At 44.1% G+C, this 25,040-nt stretch overlaps 1 protein-coding gene across 1 annotated transcript in view; it reads right to left on the reverse strand.

Annotated features, from left to right (window-relative positions):
- The window catches only part of NUAK1 (NUAK family kinase 1), a 59,690-nt gene extending 55,025 nt beyond the window's left edge, over positions 1-4,665 (reverse strand). The window contains exon 1 of the mRNA XM_038386827.2: positions 4,263-4,665. Coding sequence (XP_038242755.1) covers positions 4,263-4,619 — 357 coding nt within the window. The 5' untranslated portion in view covers positions 4,620-4,665. The remainder of the gene's footprint in view (positions 1-4,262) is intronic.
- Positions 4,666-25,040: the final 20,375 nt, after the last annotated feature.

Consider the following 25,040-nt stretch of genomic DNA (forward strand, 5'->3'; position numbering starts at 1 on the left):
CAATTTACTTGTCACTATTTATGTTTTTCATTTCTCTCTGTCAGAGCAATGACAATCAATGAAGCCAGTTTCCCTTTGTTTACACCATTTCACTTTCAGGTTCTCAAAAGCAATGTTTGAGTTTCCAGCACCACAGGGGAATGCTGATTTGTTTTGAAACAAGGTTTTTTCATTGGAATTTTTTCAACTGTGCAAATGTTTCTATTGATTGCTTTTATATGATGTAAATTTGGGGCCAAATTTAATTTGGCAGTGTCCCTATGACTGAGAGCTGCATGGTGCACTTTTATACATAAGTGTAAATAAGATATAAACACATGTACCAATATGCATGAAATGCCTGTGTTTTATGTTGTGCTGCAACCTGTCATCAGTTCTCAGACTAATAAACCTGTCTTAGGGGTAGGAAGAGAAGAACTATGTGGTTTGCCCTCTGTTGGCCAGGAGGAAGATAAAAGCCCTGACTCTCAGGAGGGGACCAGAGAAAAAAAATTACCTGCTGCTGCTCCCACTCCCCTAGCCTACCCCTGGCCCCTGCAGAAAGAAAAATCTGTCCAGTGAGTGAATGTTGAAGGGGTCAGACACTGGGTGCTTGGGGGTATGGAGCGGGGATTGAATGATGACACAATGTCCCAATTATTAACAACACTGTATATTGTATGTAACAATTTCTCACACACCCACTCTCCAAGCACCCAGTGTCTGACCCCTTCAACATTCACTCACTGGACAGAATGAGTGGACCTGCAGGGGGCTCTGGATGTGCCTCCTTTTAAAAAAATCAAGTTCTGCTCTGCTTTGAGTGCATCGTGCAATGTAACAGGCTTTCATCTGGATTCTTGCCATGTTTCATAATACTAGACCTTCTTTTGCCGATATTAACCAAAACATACACCGTATCAGCAGAATACCATTTACTGTCCTATATGTAATCCCAGAAAAAAACTACTTAAAGATGGAGTTAAGGTTGAAAGGCCCTATCAGCAATTTAGGGTAATTATCCACAAACCAAGCATTTTCTAGCATGAGCATCTTGCAGCATTTCCTTTCATTATGCACCATGTACTATACAGGCACATATATGACCATTAACTAGCATGCCTTGCACTTATATGATTGTAACTATGGATTCCTTGGCTAACCCGTACTGATTATAGTACATGAGCAAAGTTTTGTTCTGCTGCTTTCATGTGCAAGAGGACAAGCGGAGAAAATACCTACAGGAATTTCAATGTACATGCTACTTCACAGACTTTCTATATCCTCCTATATCACCCTTATACTTATAGGAACTTTCACTTAAGATATCATAAGGTGTGAATTTTATACCCGACCAGTACTAAATAAGGAAATCTTGTTTGGAAAACAGCATGCCCCAAAACATCATATTGGGATATTAATTTCTCTGTTTCATGGAACACACAACGTTGTATGTAGTAACTGTAGTAACTAGTACACATTCAAATAAGTTGTTTTTAGCAACAGACTAAATATATCATACAATCCACCTAGCAGTTTTATTTTCAGAACACTTTGTGAACATGTTTCAGTGCAAAATGGTAAAAAATAAAAAAAAAAAATGATAGACTGTTAAATCAAAGCCAAATACCATTCCCACTGAAGTCAATACAGACTTGCTGTTGACTTTAGTTGAGGCAGGATTGAGCCATTTATAGGACTCAATTCTCCTCTCATGCTGGTTTTGTACTGTTGTTACTCCACTGACTTCTGTGGTGTTGCTGTAAATGAGAAGTAATGTGAGATCAGAATCAGACTCTTAGCCTGTCAAACCTGTCGACTGACTTTGTTCGTTTATTACAGTTAGAAACAATTGAATGCAAAATTCAAAGCTTACATTTTATATTAAAGTCTGGCTACTCATGTAATAATCTTTAGCAAAATGTTGTATAGGTAAATTGCTTGTTGGCTAATAAAAATTTTTAAAGGCCAAATATGTTAGCGCAGCTCACTTGGACAGGACTAATAACTGGGAATGTAATGTTGTTTCCACGGTTCAGATTTGCAATCTGTTGCCATTCAGCTTGAACTATTTACATACTGCTGAGTGAAAAAAGATGACTGGAAGCAAACAGCCAGGTTAGAGAGTGACCTTGGGACTCTTGAAACCTAGCTTCTGGTTATTGGACAATTTGTGCTTAAGACATAATGGAATGGTGCCTGCCACACTGCTCTCCGTGCATCCCCTGCTGGTCACAGTATGAATCTATTCAAGCCTTTTCAATGATGCCATAAATGCTGATGACTAATGAGAATAGAAGGGAAGAAAGAAATGAGAATGAAAAAAAGTTGAATGAAAACCCTGTGTCTCTCCTGACCCAGCCCCCTTTTGCTGCATTCTCCTCTTGTGGCTGAAGTGGTCTGTGAGATAAATTAGTGCTCGAAGTATGAGCGTCGGGGGTGGAAACTGAAAAAAAAAAAAAAAAAGTAATTTCTATTAACTTCATGTCTGGTTGGGTTCAGGGCCACTAGCTCTAATTCTTTAGAGCAGACAAAATGCAGATATTGCACATGTGCTCAAACAGGAGAGTTCAAGCAAAAACATTACATTGTAATTGAATGTAGCTTAATTAATAAAAATAAATGCCATGTGGCAAGGATTATGTTTTACAATATAAAATTAAGCGAAAATGTACTCCAGTAAGTATTCTAAATACCAGTAGACAGATTGCATGCAACATTTTTATTACATTTAAGAATACAGCTATATTTTGAATTTTCACCCTTTCTCCCTATTTCCCCAAGCTTTGCTACCCTAGCCACAAAGATTCAGATCAGACTGAAATTTGAAATACTTCATCACTTTTCAGAAGAGGACTTTCCCCTAAACAAATCTGATTAAAGCCCATTCAACATCTTTCTTTAAGTTATTCAAGTTTAAAAAAATAAATGTTTGTTACTTTTTTGCAACTAAAAAACATCAAACTTTAAAAATAATCAGTCTCCATAATAGAGATCATTAGCTTCTGTTAGTCTGAAATTTTAGACCAGCCAAGACAGCAAACATTAAAAATCTTGTACTTGAAGTGAGCATGTGCAGAGATGTTCATCTCTTGTTTCTGTTTAGCCAGCCTCCAAATGAGCTACTAAAATGACAGAACACATAATGTAATTGTACAGCTTGGTTGAAACTCTCATTTTAACTGTTGACACATAGATCTAGTTGTAAAGTAAATGTCCCTTATTCAAGCCACCTCACTGGCAGTTTCTGTTTCTTCCTCTGGGTATGTGCTAGCTTTGCAGCCAACCAAAACAAAAACCACAATGAAACAAAACTTGTATGTCACTAGGGCAATGTCTTGCTTTTGTGCAGTCTCCTGAAAATCAGTCAACCTCAAATGAAATTTATGTTAAGGTGTCTTCAGAAAAGCATCTATGTCTCTGAGCAGTCAATTGCTAATGCACTCCCTGCATCTTGTACCACCACCCTACTACTGGAGATGTATTTCAATTGAAAAACAAGTGGCAATGTGTGTGTGTTACTTCAGATGCATTACAAGGCCCCTTCTGTATAAGGCTGAAGGAGATGTGGGAGGACTTGCTGGATTCCAGTTATTACAGGGTGGCCTCTGGGCTGTGTTAGGTCTTGAGCCATGCCACAAAACTGAGCCATGAACTGGACTGTATTGGACTGGATTGCAGTCCCAGCATTTTTTAGGTGTCAGCCAAGTTCAGATCACAAAAGTTAACTGCAACAAATCACTGCACTGTATCACTTAAAAATAACAATTAATATTCTGACACCATTCTGAAGGTCACTTCAATTCGCTAGGGAACATAGCAAGTTGCACTGCACTGTACATTTCCACCCTTAGCAAGAAAGGTAAGGTTACTGGTGAGGACGGCCACATCTGTGAAGGCCAACAAAAATACACATTTTATTCCAATCATAAATATCATTTGGCACCAGGTAACTATGCCCAAGTATATAACCGCCTCATCCTAAGTATTTGGCTGGAGTCAAAACACTGGCTCCAAAGGCACTTGGAGGCTATTGCGATCGAGTTCCAAAGTCCACAACTAGCTGTATAATGGGTACTAGTACCCCAAAGAGCTGGGTTCATAGTCTCCCATTCTTTGGGGAGATTTCAGCTCGAAGCTTTGTGGCTTGGGCACCTCTTGAATGCCACAGCTTCCTTTCTACCTCCCCCGGGATAACGCTCAGGGGACTGGTCTCTACCGAGCTCCTGGGAGGATGTGTTCCCTCTGGGAAGCTAGAAGAAAAACGGCTCAGGCTGCCTTACCACTCTGCCCGAAAACCTCTCGATGGCCCTCTTGACTTTGCCATAGGTGCCCTTGCCCAGGGTCTCCTGCAGCTCGTAGCGGTGCTTCAGGTTGTGCTTGTGATGATGCCTCTTCACCCCTTGCTGCTTCCTCAGCTCCGGCGCCGCCGTCACCTCGGAGGATGGAGCCTCTTCCGCCGGCTCCTGCATGGCCGCGGCTCCCTTGCCGGCGGCGCCCGGCTGGGAGCCGCACGAGAGGCAGCGCTGGGGAGAGGGGCGGCGGCCAGCATCCAGCTCGGCGCCCTCCATCTCCGGCGGCGGCACGGCGCGGGGGGCGCTCGCGGGAGCGCAGCCGCCGCCTCTCCGCTCTGCCCACATCTGCTGTGCACCAGCCCTCGCGCCGCCGGGGTGGGGATCCGCAGCGCCGCCGACCCCCGCCCGCCCTCCCCCGCCTCACCCCCGCCTCCGGCTGCTCAGGCACATTTGGCACGCGGGGAACAGGCGCCGCTTGGCAAGTCCCCCCCCTCCGCCGCCCGGGACCAAGCGACCCGAAGCTACCCCGCTCCGCCCCGGCCGGGGGCAGGCAAGGCTCGGGGCCCGCGGGCACCCGCTGGCGGGGAGCCCCTGGCTGGAGCTGCGCCGGGCAGCGCCTTCCTGGAAGCGGCTCTGGCTGGGGGTGGCGGGGAGGCGAGTCCCGTCTTTGTGCGGCCGCCGAGGAGACTGGCCCCGCCTGGCCCCTCGCTCAGCCGGGCTGCCCGGCCTGGGGGGAGGGGGGGGTCGGTATTTACAGCCCGCGGGCCCCGAGCTGGCTGCCCCCGCCGCCGGCGCCGCCGCACATGTGCGGCTGGAAGGTGCCCTTCCGCTCCGGGCTATATTTGGTGGCGGAGGCTGCCCGGGCTGGGGCTGGGGCTGGGGCTGGAGCCAGCGGCGGGGCTAGGCGGCCGAGCCGCGCTCTCTGTGCCGAGCAGGCGCCGGAGCCTCCTCCTCATGTTCCCTTCAGCCCGGCCCCGGCTGTGGCGAGCAGCCGCTTGGCCGCGGCCGTGAGCGGAAGCCACAGTCCCTCCTCCGCCCCAGCTCCGCACATGCCCCGGGCGGCTCGCCTCCCTGCGGGCTCGGGAAGGGGCCGGCCAGCGCCTCGCGGATTTGCAGCCGGGAGCCGCCGCTCTCCAGTGCAGGCGCTGAACGGGGGCGGGGGCGGGAAGCAGGCGGCCAGGGCTGGGGGGCGGGGGCTAGAAGGCAGGTCACAAAGCGGGACTCACGCTGCCTGCAGGGTGCGGTTGGCAATGCCCGGCCAGCCACTCAGCTCGCAGCCCAGCAGCCGGCATGAAGCCAGGCAAGGACAAGAGCATGGCACAAAAGGGAGTCAGCTGCAACCTGCTGCTGAGGAAACGGCGATGAGGGGGCAGATGGACGGATACCAGGACAGACAGCTAGGACAATGGAGGAACAGACAGAGAGTGGGACAATAGAAGGACAGATCCCGTGGACCGACAGATACCCTAAAGGCAGGTAGACAGGGTGCTATTAATTTTACTTTCAGATAAGGCTCTCTCGGCATTTACAAATTGGGTTCTAGTAAGAGAACTCGCTAGATTAGGCAGAGTACTGTGGCCCACAATTTCAACCACAAGGCATTTGAAGAGTGCCTGTGCTATACAGGTGCAACGTACAATTTAAATGGACTTACACCAAAGCATGCATAAGTGTTCAAATTTGACACTGCAAAAAATCATAGGTATTGGATTATTTAAAATGTGCACACCAATGTCAGAATTTTTATAGCACACCTTAGTGTTTGCACCCGCAAAGTACAGGCATAAATGTGTGCGTGCACAATTTTGTGTACACAAATGCACACACACAGGCTTGAGAGAGGCCCAGAAGAAAATGTACCCATTTATGTCTAGCAGGCTTTTCCAAACAACTATTATATTCCCCAGTATCCTAACAGCTCTATATGATTTCTATGTAATTGGAACTTTTAGAAAAACACTGGGCACACCCATCAGCTTTCTGCATTGGCGTTGTGCAGCACACATAATCCCTCTTATGATCCAGGCTAGTGTTTTTCACCTTTAAGAAAAATCTTTGGTTTCTGTACCCAAATTTTCCATGCAACCCAGAACCAATCTTTGGGCCTGCAGAGCCCTCACCCCTGGTTTGGAGCACTTAGAAATATAAAGGAGAAAATCAACTTTTCTTTTCTTTTCAAGTAAATTTCTAGTCCTTTCCCTTGCAAAGATAGCCTAGAAAACTTAAACCAAAACAGATATGTCAACTGATTGCCAGGGTTGAAATTTTATCACTTATCTTTCCTAAAAATTGCATGTCCCCTGAAGCCTGGAGAGGGTGGGGGGCACCTCCTGCTTTTAGCAGAGGGTGGGGGAGCTGTGTTGGCCCCTTACTTTATCCTCTGTTCAGCATGACTAGTTTGCTGGGCAGATACAAAGACCCAGGCCTCTCTGAGGTTACTGGCTCAGCATTTTCATCTTGCTGGCTGACAATAAGGTACAGGCCTTTTTGAGGTTACCAGCTAAGTACCTCTGCTTTGCTAGAATAATCACAAGGCACAGGCCTTTTGAATTTGCTGTTTCAGTAGCATTGTCTTGCTAAACTGGTGTCAATGTCTGTAACTTTGTGAGGTCACTAACTCAACTCTTCTTGCTTGCTGGGATGATGTTAAAGCACAGCTCTCTGTGCATGTACTGGCTCCACTTGTGTAATTGGCTGGGCTAATGCAAAAGCTCAGGACACTAGCTCAGCAGTGTTAGAATGCTGGGATGATGTCAAGGCACAGGGCTCTGTGAGGTTTTGTGATCAGCACCTCCAGCTTGCTGGGCTTATGTGAGAACTTAGCTTTCTGTGAAGTCTGCCGATGCACCTCTAGCTTGCCGGGATAATGACAAGGAACGGGTCTTGGTGATGTTAATGACTCTGCACCCATAGTTTAATGGACTGATGTGAAAGCACAGCTCTCTATGAGGTTACTGGCTCTGCAGCTTCATCTTAGGAGCAAAGGAATTGCCAAACTGGATCAGACCTGAGGTCCACCTAATTCAGTATCCTGTCTCTGACAACAGCCTGTACCAGATGCTTCAGAGGAAAGTATAAAAACCCCACAGCAGGCCGATATGGAATAATGTCCCCCCTCTCATTGTGTCTCAGCCTCATCACTAATGGTTAGAGACTGGTTTAAGCCCTGACACATGAGGTTTAATATCCCTTCCACAAAATTTATCATTAACGACAATAATCGTATGTTCTTGATATCCATATAAATGCCCGGTCCCTTTTGGAATCTTAAATTCTTGGCCTCATCAACTTCGGGTGGTAATCACACATTACACAAAATATATTTCCTTTTATCATTTTTTAAATTTCCCACCTTTTATTTAATTGAACAGCCCGTTGTTCCTGTGCTATGAGACAGTGAGAACAGAAGCCCCGATCTACCTTCTGTAGATGAGTTATTTTATGGATTTTATCATGACCCCTCTTATTTCTCTCCTTTCTAAGGTGAACAATTCCAATCTTTTCAATCTCTCTTCATAAAAGAGTTTTTCTATACCCTAGATCATTCTTGTCAACATTCTTTTAACCCTATCTAGTGCAGAAGGCTGATGGTAAAGAACAGGCCTTTTTGAGGTTACTAGCTCAACACTTCACATTGCTTGGCTAATATCAAGTAAAAGGACTTGTGAGCTCACTGGCTCAGGACCTCTAGCTTTCTTGGCTGATGATAAGGCTGAGCCCTCTGTGAGGTCACTAGCTCACTGTCTTTAACAAACCGGGCAGATGTGAAAGCACAAATCTCTGTGAGATCACTAGCTCAACACCAATGATTAAAGATCAGTATAGCAGAGGAAGCTCACAGTTGTGGTGATGGTATGTTTTGAGTATTGACATCATGTGGAATAGTGACATTACATCATCTAGTGTGATGGGACACCATGAAGAGAACGGGGACAAAATAAATAAAAGTATCTGACTGGAGTCCATATCTCCAAGCAGGCCCTTAGCCAACCAAACAAATGTGTATATGCACATGCCAAATGTGGCTCTGTGCAAGGGAACCCTTGTGCTCCAATCCATCCTCGATACCCTGTCTGGATGCCCTACTATGGAGTGCCAGGAGAGGAGAGGAAACTGACAGGACCATTACCTAGATTCTTTCTATGGGAATGGGGAGGCAAGTGACACGGTCTCCCTTTTCCTCTGGAGGCAGGAGGAGGAGGCAGTAGACTCTCTATTTTTCCTGCTCTGCCCCCTGGCCAACAGGGGCAGAGATCTGCCTGTAGAAATAAGGAAACAGGTAGGGGACTGACTCTCAGCAGGAAACAATTCATCCCATCATTTGTCATGTTGGTGCTATACCACACATAGGCAGTAAAAGTTCCACAAATTCCCTCACCAGCCACCAGCTCCTCCTGCTTCTCCAACTTCAAATTCTCCAACATGCTGAGTCCTCATTTCATTTGCCAGTGAAGAATCAAGAGGAGAGGGGATGGCTGAGCTCCCACAAGATCAGGAGAGGAAAAGAAAGGGAATGGGAACTCACCCGCTTCTTTGAGCAGAGAAGGAGGAGCTGTGTTCCTAACTGAAATCCCTAGGAGGATGAATATTCAATGGCCTGTGTTATTTGGATCAGACCATAATGGTCTCTTCTGGCTTTAAAATCTATCAATGTACAGGTTCCTCTCACACAAACTTTTAAGTAAAATAAGTTAGCTAAGTTGGAGAAGAACTTCCAGCAAATCCTATTTCTGGGGCTATGCATAGTGGCCTGGATATGAGCTGATTATGTTTGAGAAGGTGTGGGAAGAAGTAAAAAATTGTTTTGCATGCCTGCCCCAAAATTCTTGGCCAACTTGGTGCAACCTCATTTGAAACGGAATGGACCAAGATATGTATTTCTGGCATAGTTTGGAGGAAAATAAGTTAATAACAAAGTTTAGAAAAATTGGGTCAGGTTCTCTCCTGCATCAAACTTTGCTGAGTGCAGGAGAGAGGGCAGGCTATTAGGGAGCAATTACAACTCTCTGACTGTTCTTCCCTGTGCAGCGCCAGCCCTGGCTCTGCTAAAAGTTACCGCAGTCTAGAGCTTGTCTGCCAGCTGAAAATTGCTGAAGGCAGGCAAGAAGCACTCCAGGCATACCTCCTCCCACCACTGGCATGCTTCTTAGGGCCAGGAGGGCAGGCTGGCATAGAAACTAGCTATGCCAGTCTCAGACTGACTGGGTGAATTCTTAGCTAACCAGATTCAGGGCTGTATCCAGAGCCTTTACACATCTTGAGCAGCACAGAGAGGCCAATTCCAGGGGAGAGAATCTACCCATTGCGTTTTGCTCCTGGAGGGTTATTAATCTTCACAAGAAAATGTTCTCTTTGACCTTCCCATAAGCATACACAATAATCACACTTATATGACTTCATATGTCATCAATAATTGTTATTTATTCTGAATGGGCAGATATAAAATGTAATAATGCTCCAAACTAAAACTCCAAATTAAAAAATGTCTTTTCTTAATGGCATAATTAGATTCAGTATATACAATCATAAATACTATTCTCTACTTTAAATTTCCACCCTATTGAACAAAAAGCTAGAGGGGCATTGAACAAATCAGATACATAAATTACAGCTAAGACGTGATATACTGAATCTATCCACATGTAATAGCAATGACGATAGAGAATATGCCTTTCTATTATGGAATAACTATATAGCATGAGAGACACGAAGGTACCCATAAAAGATGAAGAATATCACAATATGGCAATATTCCCTTTCTGTTGTGGAAGTATTGTCAGCTTTATGGTCAATTTTACATTTATGTCATTGTCAAAATTGAAAGTAACGAAGCAACAGCAAATCACTCTTCAGCATCAGCAGCTGGTGTGAGGATACTGCCAGAGCCAGGTCACAGGCAGCCTGTGGGCATGCAGTGAGCTGCTTAGTATCTGGGCTGCATAGACAAAGATCAGTCAGTGGCAGCTCATCCCAAAACCACAGAGTCAGAGTCCATTACCAAACTGAGAGTGAGAGGCGAGAATCCGGGTCAGGCCGGACCAGGATCTTGCAACATGGTCAGCAATGGTCCTACACCAAAGATGTTATACCAAGGTCAGGGTCAGGAGCCAGGCCAAAGTTGGGAGTCTGGGATTCAGGTGAGTTACAACAAGTGGGATCTGAGGCATTGCTAGACAAACCCCAGAAAGGGATTTCTGATTTATATGGACTGTGCCAGCCAGTAAGGGAATCACAGAGAGCTGTCACTCATCCTCTTTAGGGCATGACTTCCTGCAGGGCTTAGCCTCTCAGCATTTCTCAGAGGCAAACCTACCTGGGTCCTTGGTAGTAATGAGGAAGCGGTTGCCGCAGACCCTACTTCTAGGCCTTTGGGTTGTTACAGATACTGAGAAAGGAAAGCAATAAAATGGGTGTAGAAGATAATCTGAAATTAATGCCTGTTTTAGACACTTTAGACATTCCTGATTATTCAAATAATTATGATTCTGAGTCAAATATGATTCTGCATGATTTTCGTCCTCTGTGTCTAGAAAAACCAAGAGGGAGTTTTTCCACATTTGATATTATGTTATGAACCATCTCCTTATTCTCAAATGGCCCAGTCCTCACCTTCACACCAAAGGAGATCTTGCCATTAACTTCAAAGGGAGTAGGATCAGGGCCCGAATTTGCAAGAAAACAATAGACAACACCCATAAAAGCTTCTATACAAAACGAATATTCTTTAGTGCCTTATAAAATTAAAGAGATTAGCATTTAAGACCTATAATGGGAAAAGAGGAAATGTAATGAGAGAAATTCCTTTATACCGTCAGCCATGTGGGACAAGAACAGTCTAGCCTAGTGGTCAGAGCAGGCATCAGCGCTAGTTGTTGGAGCAGGCATCAGGCACCAAGGACTAGGTTTGGCCTCAGTATTCAGATTTTGGAGCCAAAGGTCAAACTAGAAGGCAGGAACTGGCTACCAGAGTCAAGCCAGAGATCAGGAACTGGAGCAAGTAGAGGCAGCAAGAACAAGGTAACACAGGAGCAGTCACAGTGGTGAACATGAGCATTGAGCAGCCAGTAAGCTGCTGCTGGCTTAAGAGCTGGCGTGCTGGTCCCTCCAGCCAATCAGGTGATGTGGCCAATCAGGCAGCCTGCACCATTCTTATGGTGGGAAGGCCTTTTCAAAGAGGAAGGTTTTGCAGCATTTCCTAAAGATGGTCAGACTCTGGATTTGGCTGATCTCCTCTGGGATTTTCTTCTGTAGCCAGATCCCCTGGATCAAACATGCTTTGTGCCCAGATCTCACACATCTCATCCTGGGCTTTGTGATCAGCATTGTCCTAGAGGAGCACAGTTCCTAGAGGATCGTAGTGCCACAATGGTTCATGAATTGAAATTCAGTCTTTGATGCAGCTGGGGTGGGGTCCATCACTTGCTTTGAACGTTATGACCAAAACATTACACTAGCATTGAAAGCTGACTGAGAATGGCCAATGGACACTAATGATACAAAGACATATCAGTGGTAGTTGTGGATGCTCAATACCTCTGAAAATCATCCCACTTACTTTAGTACCTAACTTTAAACACTCAAGTTTGAAAATGTTGGCCTAATGGCTTTCAACCTAATGTTTAAATCCTCTCATAAAAATGCAGCATGTGAGTGGAATTATACATCAGAGGCATAGATTTTGATGTTTAATTCCTCTCATGTATTTCTGTGGGAGGAAATAAACATCAGAACTCAAAGCAATTTCCTACAAATTCTTCTTTTCAACACCAAGTGTTTTCCAATTATGTACATTATGTACTGTGCAGACCTGTTAAGTAAGTAGCTGTAATTTATACATAATCACTTGTCTGGCCACAATCACAGTTAATGTTTATGAAGCGGTAGGTATTATTATTATGGGAACTCATGGATACAACACAATGTTAGACAAGGATGTGTGTATGCCAGAACTGATGGGCTGGTCTTCTACCATTCAATCCTGCAAGATGCTGAGCACTGTGGTCCTGATCCACAAAAACACTTAACCATGTGATTAAAATTAATGAGACCATTCATAGGCTTAAAGTTAAGCACATGCTCATGAATCATAGAGTTTAAGGCCAGAAGGGACCACTACATCATCCAATCTGCCTGCCTGTACATAACAGGCTGCTAAACCCCACTCACTTACTTCTACATATAGACAAATAACCTGGATTAGACTAAAATACTACTATATTATTTTTGCTGGTTCAGGCTAGAACTCACCACCAAGCGGGATCAAGCCCCTAAAGAGTTATATATATGCCAACGTGAATATTCTTAATAGGGAAAACCTAGCAACACACCTTCATCCTCCATTTAAATGCATTCTAATAAATGGATTTTGGGTAGGATGAAATGAAAACAGGGAAATCTGTTTCACTAAGTAACAGAGAATATCTCTTGGAAGCAGAAGTAGTTGGCATCTGTCACTTGCTGCAAATTACTGTGTATTATCTGCCCTGACAGGTCATATCCTATCCTGCACTTAAGTTCTTTATATAAATACTTCATAAAAATGATGAGATTCAAGATGAAGGATGTAATGTTGATATTCTTAATAACAATGTGTGTCTGTATATATATATATATATAGTGTAAGGATCTATGGGCTTAGAACCCAGCTCTCTAGCACCTGGGACACTACCAATTCCCACACCACTATCTGCAGGCTAAGTCATGTTTTTAGCCTAGGAGCCCTGTAGAGCTGAGACACCACAGGCTACATACCAAAGGAACCAGAGCACTAGCACCCCGTGACCTTCTGATTGGGCCACTATTTAACCCTGGAGGGTGGCCATGGAAGTTGGCTGATAACCATGCAGATACCTGATTTTCTATGATGCCACACCTCACCTTGCTGTCTGATTGCCAGTCTCTGACCCCAACCTGACTCTTGCCTCCTGATTCCAGCCTGGTAACTATCTCTGGTCTCTGACCCTGACTCTTGCCTATTGATCCCAGCTCTAGCAATTATTCTGATCCCTGTTGCTGACTGTAGCATTCTGGCTCTCTGTGACTTTTGGACACCAGCCCAGCTGTGACTGCTTGGCAAGACAGCCTACACCTGGGTCCCTTACACAGTGCTGCTTTCAGCTATGTCTCAACTAGAATGTTTTGTATTTGTACTGTGTATCTTATTTCACCAATTAAGTAATATTTCAGTGAAATAATAAATGCCTGATCACAGAGATTTATGGGCCATGAAAGACCACTGATGCTGAGGAGGAGTGGTTATGGGAAGAGGTTGCTGGGAGGCAGGAAGGTCTCTTGGCTATTTAGGCCGTGACTTCCATAGGTGTGTAATGGTGCCCACAGAAGATGGAGCCTAACTCCATGAGACCTCTTTGAAAGGCCTAGTCTCAGTCTGCTCCATCAGGTTGAAATGGGGGATTAAAATACGAATACATTATCATTGATTCTGACGAGTAATTGTTTGTTACTATTTTTGTTATTGTGGTCACAGGTTCTGCATCAGCTGGATTTGGAAGGATCCCATGCCTCAGTGTGTACTTATTTATAGTTGTATCAGTGTAGTATCTGAGCACCTCACAACCATTCATGAAGTTAGCCTCACAACAGCCCTGTGAAGAAAAGGATTATTATCCCCATTTTATAGATGGGAAATCTAAAGTATAGAAAGGTTAAGGCCCCCCCCCCAGTTTTCAAAAGCATTCCCTAATTGTGGGTGCATCTGTTTTTAGGTGCCCTATGAAGACACACAGAACCTAATTTTCAGAAGTGCTCAGCACACCCAACTCCAGCTGAAGTCAATGGGACTACCACCTTCTCCCACTCCTCTCAGTTTAAGTGTTCTTTCAATGCCCATAAATCTCTATGATGACACAAGGGATTATTACTTTATTTAAATATTATTTTTACAGTGGAAATAAGATATACAGTACAAAGCATAAAACAATCCAAAGGAGCATTAATCCTCAGTGTTAAAGTCATATATATCAGCAGGTTGTAACAGAAAACCAACATTTCATCTTTCATCATCATTAGCCTTGAGTTCAGGTTGCTAGACTGCAACATCCCATCAATACACAAATGTACAAAGCAAGGAAATAAGCAGTTAAGTCACTCAGCACCCCATTCACACTCCACTCATCACTTCCCTTTCTCATCCTCTATTACCTCCCTTCCATCACCTCCACAGTTCTACCCTTAACCGGAACAACAGGCTGCTTTACCTTCAACCACCAATATAGTACACCAACACACTCAGTTTGTCATATTTCTACATTCTGCCTAGTGCATGTGCACAGACTTCAAACCTTTACATTCTGCTTAGATTTGCATAACAAATTTAGAACAATCACTAACAACAGAAATCACCTGTGCACAAAATTGTTCCTAAACATTACGGATACATTTATTTTACAGTCACCATTTAAAATCTGATGTTGTACCTTGCCTACTGACAATACAATGCTATATATGGTGAGACTAATGGAAACCATACCAATCCTGTAACTCATGATCATATAACCAGTAAAACCAGGCAGAGTTAAAAGGTGCTTGTGGGTTGTTCCCCATAAGGGTGAAGATAATGTGGCCTGTGGATTGTGGAAAGCAGATAGCTGAGCTCAGAAAGGGAAGTGGAGTGCAGCTGAGGTGTCCAATGCCGTAATTGCTTATTTCCTTGCTCTTTTCTGCTTTGTTTTGGTGGGGTGTGTAGTCTAATAACCTTAACACAAAGTTAGCAAACTACTTTTGTATGGAAATATAATGAGGAAGAGTGAATTTTTGTCATTTTAACCCATGCATCCTGGTGACTCATAAATGAGATGAAGCAGACAATCTGTGATTTCCTGGTCAGCCTGATGTAATCATGATGTCACATCCACTGGGTGGATCCCTGAAAAATCTATGGTCCAGATTCATTTGTGACTCAAACATTGCACACAGTCCATTCCCTGGAATGCTCACGGGGTAGTCTAGCAAAGTGCCACCTTTTATTATGGGCTATGTCCTAGGGCAACAGTCCAGCCCTATGAAATCCTCCCTCAATCTTTGCCCATCCCAAATTTTTACTAAAGATACTTTGCACTGATGCCTCTGATGGAGAAACTAAAATGTAAATTTTACTCAAACTTTGTTTTGGAAAGGTTGATTTGCCCATGGACTCTTGTCAGGTTGTATAATTCTTCCACGACAGGATTCCAGTAATGATATGTATAACCAATTTTCTTTTAAAATTCAATTGTAGGTCTAGAAAAAGGAGCTACTTTGGTGAAGAAAAGGCATGTTTGCAGCCTTTTGCATCTTTTTTAATTATGTATTTTTTTAGAGGTGAGCACAGAATCTAGCCCTAAAATTCTCTTCACATATGGCACAGCCATATGTGATGGTAATAGATTTTGGACATAATGGGCAGGGCCATCCTTACTGGTGGGTGACATGGGCAACTGCCCAGGGCATCACGGTTGGGGGGACACCTGTGGTCAAGAGGCTGCAGAAAAGCCATGCGCACCTGGTAAGTGGGGGGAGAAGATAAAGGGGGCTACAGGGCGGGAATCTGGCACTCACACACGTCCCCTCTCTGCCCTCCCCTGCAGTGGCTCCACCCGTTGCTGCTCTGCCTGCTGAGTGGCTGCCCTCGGCTCAGGGAGCAGTAGGTAAAGGGCGCCAAAGAAAGTTCACCCAGGCAGCCGTGTAGGTGAAGGTCCCGCTCCCCGCCTAGCTACGCCACCAGGTTGCCAGTTTCCCTAAGGCTGGCCCTGATACCTGGCCTAGCTTGTACTTCCTAATGGAACCAGTTGTCTATCCACTGAGCCATTCAGCAGATTTTGGTCTATTTGAGACAATCAGCATGTTTTGCATGGATACTGAAAAAGCAGCCATGTAAAACATGGAATGTAATGTCCACTGTGACAATCTATGGAGAAATTCCAGCATTCCCTATAATTATGTGGTCATATAAGCAACTCCCCGCCCCGCCCCCCCACCTCAATGTGAGCCACCTGGACACTGGACTCTTATGAGTAAGGGACATTGCACACCTACTTACTCCCTTTATGGAGTATGCGGGTGAGAAAGAAGTGGAGCCTTGGCCCGTACTCCCTCTTCCTCTCCACACACACGTAGCAGGTTGGCCAACTGCAAATGAATTCCCCCCCAGTGAGCAGGGAGGGACTTGTGGCATCCCAAAGCACAATCCATTCCCTGGGACGCTCATGGGGTAGTCTAGCAAAGTGCCACCTTTTATTATGGGCTATGTCCTAGGGCAACAGTCCAGCCCTATGAAATCCTCCCTCAACCTTTGCCCACCCCAAATTCTTACTAAAGATACTTGGAATGTGGGAGCCTTAGAATTTAACACAATGTGCATCATGGCTTCTTTGCAAAGCTGTAATTTTGTCTGCATAATTTCACCTTTGAAAATTAGTTTGTCAAGGTCAAAACAAAGCTAAATTAGAAAATACTTTCATGATCAGTCAGAGCAGAGGCTGCCTGCTTTATTTAGCTTAATTCCATTTACTTTTCATCTGTCTGTAGCCATTTCCTGCTTTAAAAGCTGTGGCTACCTACAACTTATAAATTAGATAAAGTCATAAAATCTGTTAATAGCAACATAATCATTTTATGGGACATGATTACAGCGAGGCAAATAGGATATTATGGCTTTGGGGTATGTACCAATGAGATAGGGTAAAAGAGACAGAGAAATCCCAAAGAGAGAGTGCACACATTTCTTAAAAATCTCAGGCAGTGAGCTGGAAAAAAATTAAATGGTAAATTAATCTGTTTATGTGTTGATGCACAAGAATCAAATGCAATCTTCCATTCAGATTTTACTCAAATGCCATCCTTTATGCATTTTGCTTAGCTGAGTTAACTCTTCAATCAATGGCAATTTGAATAAATGACAAAAAGGATCAAAGAGTCATTATGCATAACAATTGCATTTCATTGACTGGGTAAATGCAATGAGATAGATTCTCTTACCCTTTCTGTGTGCTGCTAATGTGGTATAAAGGGAGTGGACACCGGATGAATACCCATTGCTGGGGATACCCCCAGTGTGGGGGTGTACCCAGCAGGCACAGAGCCAATATCACTGGCTCAGACACCACCTTCTCTGGAGTGCCCATGCAAGGAGAGTATCAGGAATGGGGTGATGTATGTCAGGGACAGGAAGAAGTGAAGGGGGCATGCTGTGTTCCAGCTATGCTTAGCTGATGGGCAATTTCTAGAGAATTGTTGCCAATTGGAGTATATAAGTGTCTCTAACCTAATCTAGGTGTCTCTAACCTGCACTGGCAGAGAATTATGGAGCCATGCATGCCTATGTAAATCTGGTGAAGCAGAGAAACTGAGCCAGGATCTAAAACTGCATTTAAATTTGGCTTTCCTTATCACTCTTACAGAACTGGAATAGTCTATCCTGCCTCACAAGAATTAAACAAAAATAAAGCCTTGTCAGACCTGCAGAATGCTTAGCTGACACTAGTTGTGTTACAGTAATTAAATAATTTACTGTTTAGACACTAGTGTCTAAAGAGAACGTGTTTGAAGGTCTGTTTAAAAAAAAGTATTCAATGCTAATAAGAAGAGCAATGTGATCTATAGGTTGTTTTTCTTTTTGCCTGGTTTCAGGAAGAATAAGGCAAAATCCTGCTCATTTTAATCCTGCATATACTGATTTCAGCTGGACATCTGTGAGAAGGAAGTCTGCAGGATTGGTCCCTTTGTCAACTTAAAGTGACTGTATGCCTACACACACGTGACACCAGTTAGCCTTTTCAGAATAGGCTAGACTGTGCCACAAGGCCACTGCAAATTACTAACCTCCCCCACCCATCCATGCTGCCTCCAGTCCACTGGTTGGTCTGCTCATTCCCTCTTCACCCACCTGTTCCAGGAAGAAGTAAGGTATACAGCACTCATTTCTACCTTCACACCTAGATCCAAGACTTAAGTGCTTGCTGAATCAGGACCTTAACCACCTCTGTACCAAGGCTTAGATGTGAAGGAGGAGCTTTGGAACCTACCTGCACCCCCCCCCACACTCCCTCCCCAGCCTGTCAAGTGCCATCCTATCCCAAATAAAATGTGGCTGGGATTTTGCATAGTTAGGTGCCCAACTCCCACTTCCAGTGTGAATACCTGAGTGTGCAAGCTGAGAATTCATTTTCCGCTAGCATTAGTGCAAGAAAAAAGGGGTGGCTTGAATGTCTGTGGAAAGCAAACACAAAAGGGGGCATGAAACAAATACATTTTTAAATTCAAGTAAATGCTTGTGGGACACTTTCCAGTATTCTCCCACATCTATTACAAATGCATAAATTGAATAGCAAGTCACTTACTTTCCCTTTTTCTCAGTTTCCCCATTTGTAAAATGATACAATGATACTGCCCTCTGCTGTAAAGCACTTTGAGATCTATGGATGAAAAACACTATATAAGAGTTAGGTATTATTTGTTATATGGGAAAGGATTTAGCAGAGGTTATAACTTTAAGTACATTTGCAACCAAAAAAGTTCAGATGGATTTCTGAGTCTTTAACCCTCCCATAGAGAAGGCTGTATAAGGTTTAGAAATGAGACTGGGGTAACCTTGTTCACTGCCACAGCTTTACCCAGATTGGTTTGGTATCTGCATATTCACACTGGAAAAAGAAATGTACCTTGCAGTAGCACCACCAACTGGTGGAGTATCTGTGTATGAAAGTATAGAATTCAAAGCACACACATACAGGATCTTTTTACAGCAACCCTTCTTAACCCTTCTCAGCATTTTAAAGCATCAAGCCTGATCCTTATGTCACTGACACGGGTGTAAATTATGAGTAACTCCACTAAAGCCAACTGAGTTATAACACTGTAGGTGAGAGAAGACTCAAGCATGTTGAGTTCAAAGAAAACACCTATTAGAGTCAAGAAAGGAGATAATAAAACCCGAATTATTATTGTGGTGGCCCCTAGGAGCCCCACTCATGGAGCAGGATCCCACTATGCTCAGTAGCAAAACTCTGCCTTGAATATTCAGAGTCATTGGAAGAAGCTGTGCTTTCAGATAGCCTTGAAGAATCAAAATCACTGTTCTGGTCATCACTGAGGGACATCCTGAGTCACTTCACTTGGTGCAGAACCTGGAAAGAAATAATTTTACATGATCAACATTTTCTAACATGATGTAGAGCAGCCTTTGTCCCCCTTGCTCTTGTGCTAAGAGCATCTTAGTCAAACCAAAAAATCTGCCCCCAAAAGAGCATAACATTTATTACTATGGATCAGACCATGGAATTTCACCAGTAGAAAACTAGTGTAAGTGAGCTCAGAACCAGGGCCAAAGTCCTCAAGCTTTTAACAACATTTAACCACAGGTTTCAGAGTAGCAGCCGTGTTAGTCTGTATTCGCAAAAAGAAAAGGAGTACTTGTGGCACCTTAGAGACTAACAAATTTATTACAGCATAAGCTTTCGTGAGCTTTCGTGATGCATCCGATGAAGTGAGCTGTAGCTCACGAAAGCTTATGCTCTAATAAATTTGTTAGTCTCTAAGGTGCCACAAGTACTCCTTTTCTTTTTGCGAACAACATTTAAATCTTCAAAAATCCATTCAAGCTTATTATGTAAAACACAGGTGCTGACTTTTGCCAGTGGGTGCTCCTCTTTGCCCCCTCCACCCCGTGTGAGTGGTGGGCGGGGCCTCAGGGGGAAGAGGCCGAGTGAGGACGGGGCCTTGGGGGGGAGCAGCAGGCAGGGCCTTGCAGGGCGAAGAAGCTGAGCGGGGCTGAGGCCTTGGGGGGCAGGGGCCAAGCAGGGACGGAGCTTTGGGGCAAAGCATGGGTGGGGCGGGGCCATGGTCCAGGCACTGGGGTCCACAAAAGATTAATCCAGCCCTATGGGTGCTGAGTACCCTCTATTTTTTTAGTTTGTGCTTAAACCCCGCTGCACCCACAGAGTCAGCACCTCTGATGTACCATGTCACTCAGCTACTACATGTCGCCTGAAATCTCTACATTAGCCAATTGTGAATATCATTACGGCTCAGTTGATGGCAATTTGGCTCTTAGTCAGAAGATCAGAGGTTTAAATTGGCCACCAGAACTTGCATTCATCATGGCCAATGTTGACAGTTACCCCTTGCCACTGCATTGTTAAACATGCTCTATTTCCAGCGACATGTAAATTAAAGGACCTTCTGCCCATCACAGTTGGCTGACCAGGTTGAAGAATCCCTGGAAAGTATAAAGGACAGCTCCCTGTGTCCTGACTACTATTCCTCTGCTTAAGAAAGAAGGTGCTGATTGGCTGCTCTGTTTGCCCACATACAGAAGTGCATCTGAAATGAAGTGTAAGAAGCCTGAAGTGACTTGCCATTTTGAAATGCAGCAGGAGACCTAGAAGCCGCTATGACAGCAACATGTGTTTGAAAAGACGTTTTCAGCATAAAAGGCAAGGTTCAAAGAGGCCCTTTGAAGCAAAGGTGAAGCTTTGGGAATTACTGTTTCCAAAACCGCAGCTGCAGATGCTGTGGTTGCTGGACTGCGATATGCTGCAATGTGTTCTTATGGTGCGGAGTCCCGCGGACAACTACACATACAAAGTGACAGCATCTGAGGTGGGATTTCTTTACAGAAAAATAATCGATCGGTGCTCTATTTTATTTAAAAAAAAAATGCCAGCAGCCCATCACCCCTCAGGAGCAAACATACAACAGCCAAACATGATGGAGCTGATTTTCAGAGGGGCTCAGTACCCACAGCTCCAGCTGCCAACAATGACAGCCACCATTCCAGCTGAGAAGCACTGAATGGGGACTCCCTTCAATAGACCATTAAAGCCACTTGTTAATTGTCCAAAAGTGGAGGATGGGATGGAGGGGAGGGGAGGGGGGTTCACTCTCCGCAAGGGCACTGACTTCACACTCAGGGGCTGGCTGTGCAATCTAATGTTCTCTGCCAAACCAGACTGCACAGCCCAGGTCAATATAAGTAGGTGGAAAATAATAGTCCAGACGAAAAGGCAGTATTGTGGCTTGATAGAGCAAGTCAAAAAGATGTAACGCTCTATGGGCCTGAGCATAGAGCGGCGTGAAGATAATCTTATCTCTATGTACAATACCGCTGGCAAATGTAAACACACATTCATCTTTGCCTCCTTTATTATTGTTCTTCCCCTTCTAGATTTTAACATGCAACACATTCCTCTGAAAGCCTTTTTTCTCTCTGGGTTCATGTTTGGCTTTTTATGTGCTCTTAAAACAAAATCACAGCGGGATAGGCTACCTGAGTGTCCCGCTGGAGGGCGTGGTGTAAAAGGTTAAAATAAGAACTGCTTTTCTCAGATGACTGTCCTCTCGCCAACTGATGTCATTTCCCCTTCATAGCCATAGTTTCAGCATTCTAACAGGTTGAAAGATGAGTCCCCGAGGAGCCTAAATTAAAGACACCCCATAGAAAAGGGCAGTGCCTGACCTTCTGCAGCTGTGCCTGGGCTAATACTGACTCATTGTGTTGCTGCGTGTTATATTCTGAGGACAGGGCAGAGGAACGATATAGAGGCAGAAACTGGTTGCTCGTTAGCTCATTCATAGACACCTGGTGCTCCGCCTCCTCTCCATGCTTCAGTGCCTCCCAGTCCTATTGTATATAAATCCATGCCTTTAGAGCTCTTAGCTGGTTTGGTTAAACAAAGAACAAAACGAACCTCGCAGCTGTCCAGAAAAGGCTTTCTCTGCCAGGGGGTTATTATCATGGAATTCCGATAAGGGATCTAAGTAAGGAACTCTGGCTGCTGTTTGTTGCTCCCAGTTACAGGTTTAGAAGGCTGTCATTGCACCGCATATATATTTTTGCCATTTGTAAATGCCTAATTTGAGCCAGATCTTCAGCTGCTGTGAGTCAGTGTAGACCCATTGGCCCAGTACAATTACGGAAGTCTTATTAGAGGTATCTAGCACATAGCATATGCCTTCTGTTATCTATCTACACTTTCCTCTAACTTGCGCTGTTTACAATCTGAAGGAAACACTAGGGTCACTCAGAAGTTGGGCCAGATGCAGTCTTACTATAGCTCCTTTGGCTTCAGTGGTGTTACATCAGGGATGAATTTGAGCCAGTAAGGGACAAATTCTGTTCTTAGCTATACCAGTGTAAACCTGGGATAACTTCACTAGCTTCAAAAGAGTTATTCTGCATTTGCACAGGTGTAAGCGAGAGCAGAATCTGGTACTGCATCTAAAGGAGAAGAATGATTTATATATATATAAAAGAAACAGTGGCAAGCAGCACATACAAGTCGCGCAGGCCTGGGCTTTGAAGTAAAAAATACATAAAACTAATATTAAATCCCCTCTGAGACTATTAAATGTGTTTTATTCCCAAACCCTCTGTAGAGGCAATCAACTCCTTACCTTATAAAATATATGCAGCAGGTGCTAGGTTTGGGATTTGTGCTTCATGGCCTTTCCTAGTGCCAGGTTATAAAACAATATTTTTTAATTGAGACACAGACTTAAGGACATTAATGAGAACCTTGTGGTCAGTGAAACTATGAGCAGCAATTCTGCTCTACACCAATGAAAATCAGGAGGTATACCACTGACCTAAACCAAGTTACTCCAGACATAAACTGGCATGGCTAAGGCAGAATTTGGCACAGGGATTCGAAATCTGTATCTCAAAAGCTTTGCATTCATCACATTACCACTGTCTAAATCTTGTCAAGTTCGTATTCTCAACTATTCTATTGATGGCTCTCCCTTCTACTCTCTGACACTAGCTCAGTTTTCCCAAGGCTGTGACTAAGGACTGACGGGAGTGGGGGTGGGGGGCCTTATCAGACTTCCTCCTTTTTTTCTATTTCTTTCTCTTTCTTGTCTGATGTGTTTCCTGAAAAGCTCGTCTCCCTCTTCCGTCACATCTATCAACATGAAGCTATTCGGGGCAGCCAAGGGCAAGTGGCCTCCTATGAGAGTGGTGCCAACCCAGCTGCACAAATCACATCTAGCAGAAGGTTCAATGTGCTTACAGAAGTATATGGAGACCTATGCTGGGACTTTCAAAGGAGCCTAAGGGAGTTTGGTACCCGTTTCCCCACTGAACTGCAAAAAAGTTTGAACACCTACCTCCCCTTAGGCTCCTTTGAAAATTCCCAGCCCAAAGCTGAATTCTGTCACTTGCATGAGCTAGGATGCACTGCTGCTCCCACACCACTGAGTTACTGCTGTGTAGAAAAGATGAATTAGAGGCTATAAGAGGATCTCCATGCACAAACTGAATTACATGTAAATCACCAATGCCTGCACAGCCTATGTGTTCCCTGTAGGTCTCTCCCCCAGCTACCATATCTGTTCAGCTTTAAAGATATGACAAGATTTTGGGACAAAGTGGTACCTTCATCCTTTTGGCAGCCCTCTCAAGGGCTGCTGCTCTGTCTTAACATTTATTTTTGTCTTTGCAAAAGAGCAAGCTGAGCCCAATTCCCAAAACAAGTACTTCTAATGCAAGTAATAGGATGATGCATGCTCAGGATAAGAGTAGCCATCTCCTGCAGTTAATTATTGATGGTTAGATTCATAGATACTAAGGTCAGAAGGGACCATTCTGATCATCTAGTCCGACCTCCTGCACAGCGCAGGCCACAGAATCTCACCCACCCACTCCTAAAGTAAGTGCCAAGTAAGGTCAGCAGTATTTCACTGACAGCATGGAAAACATGGTGTGCCTCAAGATACCACAATTAGTTAATAAAATAGCTAATAATAAACTGCTTGGATTTCTGATGAGTTTTGCAAGAGAACTGTTGTAACACCAGACATTTCTCTTTGACCAGCTACAGAGGAGAATCAAAAATACCGTCACTAGGATATTTTCATCATCAGAAGGATGCATGTAATTACTAAGATCAACATTTAAAATGAGAACTTCAACCATTTTCTAAATGTCACAGGTTAATCAACAATCTAAAGTCCTCAACCATACCTTGGACCACTCCCATGGGAGAATTTTCCTTAAGTGTAGAAGACTTGCTAGACATTTAATTTAGTGGAAACAATTTGGAGAAAGGGGAGGTCTCCCTTAGTAAAAACATAAGAGGGCATATTGGTGAGGAATGGTTACTACCTTAGATATGGCAAAACACATAGCTGACAGCATGGAACAGGGCAGGCTGTAATAAGGACACATTTAAAAAAAAAAAAAAGCTAATTACAAACATGTGTAAAGAGGCAGCAAAATGAAAGTAAAGAATTGCAAGATTTTATGGGAAAATGACCAATAGTGGGCTGATATGCCCAAAGCCATAGGTTGAGGCCTGAATCATTTATTGCTCAGTGGAAGTCATTTTTCAACTCAAGGAACAATGTTCTTCCTCTGCAGACTAAAAATCCCAGTCTGTATAGCATTTATTGTCGCCTTTTCAATGATAATTTTGTCCTAAGGATATGTTGATTACCCTCCACTGAGGCTCCTCTGTTCTCATTCAAAAGGGTCAAGTTCCGTCTGTTACATTCAGCACCTTACATCTAGCCTATCCCGGTGGTATCAGCAAAGTACCTAAGCACAAGCTTAACTTTCAATTTAAATGTACCCATGGCTAAAGCATGTGCTTAAATGGTTTACAGAATTGGGGCCATAGTTTTGGGCTGGTGTGGAGGGGGAATGGCCAGCGCTTTGGCTCCGCCTACTCTCTGTGCTTTGTAACTAACTCATCCCCTCCACCGTTGCATCAGCCTGTTCCCTGTGGAGCTGCTCCAAACCCCCTTGAAACCAATGGAAGAGGGCTCATT

Source organism: Dermochelys coriacea, chromosome 1 (assembly GCF_009764565.3).
Source record: "Dermochelys coriacea isolate rDerCor1 chromosome 1, rDerCor1.pri.v4, whole genome shotgun sequence".
Classification (NCBI taxonomy): Eukaryota; Metazoa; Chordata; order Testudines; family Dermochelyidae; genus Dermochelys; species Dermochelys coriacea.